The 5,327-nt window shown below is 50.8% G+C and overlaps 1 protein-coding gene across 1 annotated transcript; it reads left to right on the top strand.

Moving 5' to 3' along the window:
- The first annotated feature begins 21 nt into the window (after positions 1-21).
- MRPL27 (mitochondrial ribosomal protein L27) lies at positions 22-5,113 on the top strand. Its single transcript, XM_047707381.1, has 4 exons — positions 22-103; positions 2,394-2,525; positions 2,968-3,035; positions 4,708-5,113. The coding sequence occupies exons 1-4, from the start codon at positions 64-66 to the stop codon at positions 4,912-4,914; spliced, it is 447 nt and encodes a 148-aa protein (XP_047563337.1). The 5' UTR covers positions 22-63; the 3' UTR covers positions 4,915-5,113.
- Positions 5,114-5,327: the final 214 nt, after the last annotated feature.

Below are 5,327 nucleotides of genomic sequence, written 5' to 3'. Positions count from 1 at the left end.
CCGGAAGCAGATCGCCCGGTACCGGAAGCAGATTTCTGAGGCCGGAAGCGAGTGCCGGCAAACATGGCGTCGGCGGCGCTGGCGCTAAGGACGCGGGCGGCTGGTAACGGAACGCCGTGGTTGTTGCGGGGCGAGGGGTGCAGGCGGAACGGAGACCCTGCAGGGAGGCCGTTCCTTGTGGAGGCCCCTGGGCGCGGAGCCGGGAGAGCGCCGGTGGGGGGTTGCCCACGAGCTTTGAGGGACAGCTGTCACTGGCCACGTGACACATCTCGGGGGGGGGGGGGGGCGGCCCTGGGTGGTTGCGCGAGGAGCATGTGTCCTTTCTTTGCCCCGTGCGCAAGTGCTGCTTCCCTAGCGTTTGGTGACGTGGGCACGCCGCTTCCACTCCGTGGATTACCTTCATCCATAAATACTGGCACGCTAGAGCTCAGAAAGTTAACCCTCTGGTTCAACAGATTGAAGTCTCTTTGCCAGAACAGTAAGGTTAGGTGTTGGGGATCTCGGCAGAGATGAAGAGAGTCTTTGTTTCCCGGACCAGTTCTGTCTAGTGGATAAGCCAATAACTACGCACATAAACTGGTTGTAAATCGTGACGAGTGCTTTTAAAGAAAGCAAAAGCGTGTGTGTGTTGTGTCTTTTGGGGGGTTGGTGGTCAGGGGAGCCTTTTGATGAGGTAACATCTAAGACAAGACCTAAAGGATGACAGGAGGCCTAATCCTGTAACAGAATGAGGGGCAAGAGAGTGACATAAGCCCGTTTTACATGTTGAGAAGCAAACCATTGCTCTTATGTGAATTTAAAAGGGGGTAGGGGTGGAAATGAGGGAAACGAATGGGAAGCTGTAGTAGCCCTCATGAGACACGATTTAGCCAAGATGCTAGTGTCAGTGAACTTGGGGGAAATGGGTGGTTTTAGGATCTGTTTTGGAGATAGAACCCAGAGTTGGCTCCTGAGCTGGATATGTGAGATGAGCAAAGGGAAGCAATCTGCAATCATTCCTTGATTTCTGCCTGAGCATCTGCACAGGTGGTAGCATCATTTCCTCTGAGATGGCGGGTGGGGAGTAGGCTGAAGAGTAAAGATTTGTGAAAGAGATAATGTAGATAAAAGCTCCATTCCTCAGCTTAATAAATTAAGAGGATGAACGAAAGAATAGATTTAAAGGTAGGTAGACCCTGGTGCTGGGCATTTAGCATGTCTTTCTAAGTATTTATTTCTGGTCCTTTGTGCCAGCTACTCTCTGTTATTAAAACTTCAGGAACCTGGTTTCAGGAACTCTGAATTTGTAGGCTCCAGAGACTCACAAGGCTTCTCTAAAGATTTTGGTATAGTCCTGATTAACCATGGCTGAGTCTGGAGAGCTGAAAGCAAGGACTGCCAGCCCTATGCTTGTCATATAGCAAGGGGCTTTCATCTTGGTTAGTATGAATTTTAGTTCACTTTCCTTTTTTTTTTTTTTAAGATTATTTATTTATTTGACAGAGAGGTCACAAGCAGGCAGAGAGGCAGGCAGAGAAAGAGGGGGAAGCAAGCTCCCCACCGAGCAGAGAGCCTGATGCGGGGCTCCATCCCAAAACCCTGAGATCATGACCCGAGCTGAAGGCAAGAGGCTTAACCCACTGAGCCACCCAGGTGCCCCTAATTCACTTTCCTTTTAAAAAGAGATGCCATTGAGCATTTTGGAATGAGTATGGAGAGGCCAGTTGTCAAGGGCAGGGTGTCAGTCTTCTTGGTCAGGACCTGCACTGGGTGGGCTTGCTGATGAGAGTCCCGCCTTCTGAACTAGCTAAGAGCCTGTGGGAGCCACCCTCAGAGAAGCTGCCCTTTTTGTTTACAAGTATTTGGTGTGCAGGGAATTGGTGGATGGTTGCGAAAGTGGTGGGTGATGCCAAAGCAGGACCCTCTCTCTCTGGGTGTCCTGTTGCTGGGCTCTGTGGTCCAGCCCCTCCACAGTGTCTGGACCCTTGAGGACATGTGGTGAGTGAGACTGAAGCGGGCAGCCCTGTGGCGTCTTCTTGCTGGCTTATATTTCTGTGGTGTTTGTTTCTCCTCAAAAGGACTGAATGTGTCAGGACCCAGGGCACATGGTGTTTATTTTTTTTTCCATGAATATTTCACTACCTACTGCCTCCCCTGGCCACACACACACTTCTCATGCAGCGCATACACCCTGGACAATACAAGGAATGATTTGTCTCCTGCTGTGGGAGAAGGCCAAGGATTTCCAGACACTCCCTGAAAACCAACACAGTCGAGTGGCATTTCTGCTTACATATCTTCCTCACCTCCCCTGCCGCTACCCCCTGCCACCTCTCAGCTTAGCAGATGGCCCATTGAGGCAGAGAATGAGTGATTGGGAGCCTCTCTGAACAGCATTTCTGTTCTGTCTGCAGTGACAGCCCTGCTGAGCCCCGCTCCGGCCGCATCTCTTGCCGTCAGATACGCATCCAAGAAGTCAGGTGGCAGCTCCAAAAACCTGGGTGGAAAGTCACCAGGCAAACGCTTTGGCCTCAAGAAAATGGAGGGTGAGGGTGTGCCTTGGTTTCCATTTCCCAGCTGCACTGTCCCTTGTCCTTGGCATTCCTTTGCAGAACAGGGAAACCATGTACCCTCCCAGTCTTGTACTCCGAGTAGCTCGCCAGAGCCCTTGGCTCCAGATTACGGATGCAGATAAGACCTGAGGCGGGGAGAGGGTCCTGCAGAAGATCAGATAGGTGTGAACCTGGGCCGTGAGACGAGAGAAGAGAGGAAAATGGCAGGGGCGTGGGGAGAGGGGGAGACTGGCAGAGGGAGATAAGGGGCTGCTTGTGTCTGAGAATGTAGCAATTGGCTTTGTCCAAGGCCATGCTTAGAGGTTGGTGTTAGCATCTGGACCAGAAAAGCAAGGGCCAGTATGTTTTCTTAGCAGTTTGCTGTGCTGCCCATCACTGGGGCCCACAGTCAGTGTGCTGCGGACTTCTCTTCTAGGTCACTACGTTCATACCGGCAACATCATTGCGACTCAGCGCCACTACCGTTGGCATCCAGGCGCCCATGTGAGTTGCTCTGTGGCCCTTTCCCCTTTCTTCTTTCCCAGGACCACATCTCTCTGTAGCGTGGTAGTGATAACCATACAGTTGTATTTATTGGGTACTTAGCAAATGCCAGGCATCGTTTTGCTTCCTGGGCCTGTATTATCTCATTTCATCCTTACCCCATCCCAGTGATTCACTAGGTATCCATTTTCAAGGTAAGATGCCAGCAACTTAGGGAGTAGGGGGCCCATAGGACAGAACTGGGGTTCGTGCTGGGGCTGCCTGACTCCCAGTCACTGGGCTTTGCCTTGTGGGGCATCAGCGTGGTTCTCTTGGGTCTCCTTTCTGACCCCCAGCTGTTAGAGGAGGAGATGCCTAGTGATTTGAGATACTTGTTGAATCTTGGGAAACCAATTTCAGTGTATTCCTTATGAGATGGCTGAAAGATAGCTTGAATTTAATAAAACACAATTCTGCGTATGTGCCAGAAATTAGGTCCATATCAGGCAGGGATTTTAGTTTTCGGCAAGTTGGGATTACTTTCTGAGGTAGGAAGCTTCTTTGTTAACACAGATCTGTACTGTACTTTCTTTCTTTTTTTTTTTTTTAAGATTTATTTATTAGAGTGTACCAGTGAGTGTGCAAGCATGCGGGGTTGGGGGCAGAGGGAGAGGAAGAGCAGCAGACTCCCCACTGAGCTTGGAGCCAGTCTTGGAGGCCCGATCTCACAACCCTGAGACCATGACTTGAGCCAAAAATAAGAGTGGGATGCTTAACTGACTGAGCCACCCAGGCACCCCTGTTCTATACTCTTCCCATTATCTGAAATGTTAGTTAGTTTCCTTTGTAATGGATTAATTCCCTCCCACCGCCCCTTTTTGGGCAGTTTTGGTAGGCATAGAAAGACTGAAAGTGGCCAACAATTATGTCAGAAATGCTCATTTACACATGAATTGATTGTATTTATGTAGCTTTGTCTTTTAGAACTAGAGACACTGTGTGTGTGTTAACTCTTGGGACTGGATAAAATAATAACAGCAGTAATAAAAGCTAACGTGTTTTGAGCTAAGCAGCATTCTAAGCGCTTTATGATTAACTCACTTAATCCTCAAGGGGACCCCATAAAAGTACTCAATACCCATTTTGCAGATGAGAAAATCGAGACACAGTGAAGTAATGCAGCTTGCCCAGGCCACACAGTAGTTAGTAGGTAGTGGTGCTGGGATTTGAACCCCGCATCCTGGCTCCAGAGCCAGGCACTGCGTTTTGGCAGCCATCACTGTGATCGCTGTTTTGTTTACTATGACAACTACAGTGTTTTTTAATTTTAAATGAGGCGAGCTCCCGGATGGGGGGTGGGCAGCGATCAGGGGCATTTTCCTGGGCCTGGTTTGGGAATCTGTCTGGTGTGGCATCTGGCTAGATGCACAAACGTGGGTCCAGAGCCCAGCCTTCAGGGACCAAGTACCCACGAGGATTGGCTGTTGGGAGTTTTCTTTTCCCTCTTTTGTCACAGAGTCACCAAAGAAATAGATGTCCAGGAAGCACCAGGCAGCAGGAAAGGGAACCTGAGATAGAGCTCTCTGGTCTGCCTGTTGGGCCCAGAGCCTGAAGCCTTATGAGAAGTTTGTCCCGAAGTCCTGGGATGGACCACCCGGCCATCGGCCCAGCTGACCTGGTCTTTGTGTTGCAGGTGGGGCTGGGGAGGAAGAAGTACCTGTATGCCCTGGAGGAGGGGGTAGTCCACTATACGAAGGAGGTCTATGTGCCCAGTCCCAGCAACGCCGAGGCCGTGGATCTGGTCACCAGGCTGCCCAAGGGTGCTGTGCTCTATAAGACTTTTGTCCACGTGGTTCCTGCCAAGCCTGAGGGCACCTTCAAACTGGTAACTATGCTTTGAACTCCTGGTTGAGGCCATTGGACAGAGCATGGAGCCCAGGTGACCGGAGAGGGTGGCCGTGGGGGCAGTCGAGGGTTGGAACGACAGGGCCTCCTGAAGAAGTCTACTTGGTGGTGATTGCAGAAGACTGAAGTGACTGGTGGGGAAGCCTTTTGGGAGACCTGACCTGGAGCCTGAAGTAAAGTTTGCTGAATCATGAGTCTGTGCTGTGTGAGGACAGACCTGGCTGGAGATGCGGACATGCTTTCTGGTCCTTACCCACGTTCTGTGGCGCACACTGAGAAAAGGGGCCTCTCAGAGTGAGGAAATGAGAAGAGGGGCGTGTGTTAGAGGAGGGGATTGCTTTAACACCAGCTCTCCAAGGGGAAGGAAGACAAGAATTTGAGGATGTCACAGCAAACCCCCCCCCACTC

This window comes from Lutra lutra, chromosome 16 (genome assembly GCF_902655055.1).
Source record: "Lutra lutra chromosome 16, mLutLut1.2, whole genome shotgun sequence".
Lineage (NCBI taxonomy): Eukaryota > Metazoa > Chordata > Mammalia > Carnivora > Mustelidae > Lutra > Lutra lutra.
The sequence above is the reverse complement of the archived record's forward strand: the minus strand, read 5'-3'. Positions and strand labels throughout refer to the sequence as shown.

Coding starts and splice junctions, on each gene's coding strand:
- MRPL27 (XM_047707381.1), top strand. CDS start 64: ATGGCGTCGGCGGCGCTGGCGCTAAGGACGCGGGCGGCTG. Junction 2,526..2,967: donor TGGCCTCAAGAAAATGGAGG/GTGAGGGTGTGC, acceptor CTTCTCTTCTAG/GTCACTACGTTCATACCGGC. Junction 3,036..4,707: donor GTTGGCATCCAGGCGCCCAT/GTGAGTTGCTCT, acceptor TTTGTGTTGCAG/GTGGGGCTGGGGAGGAAGAA.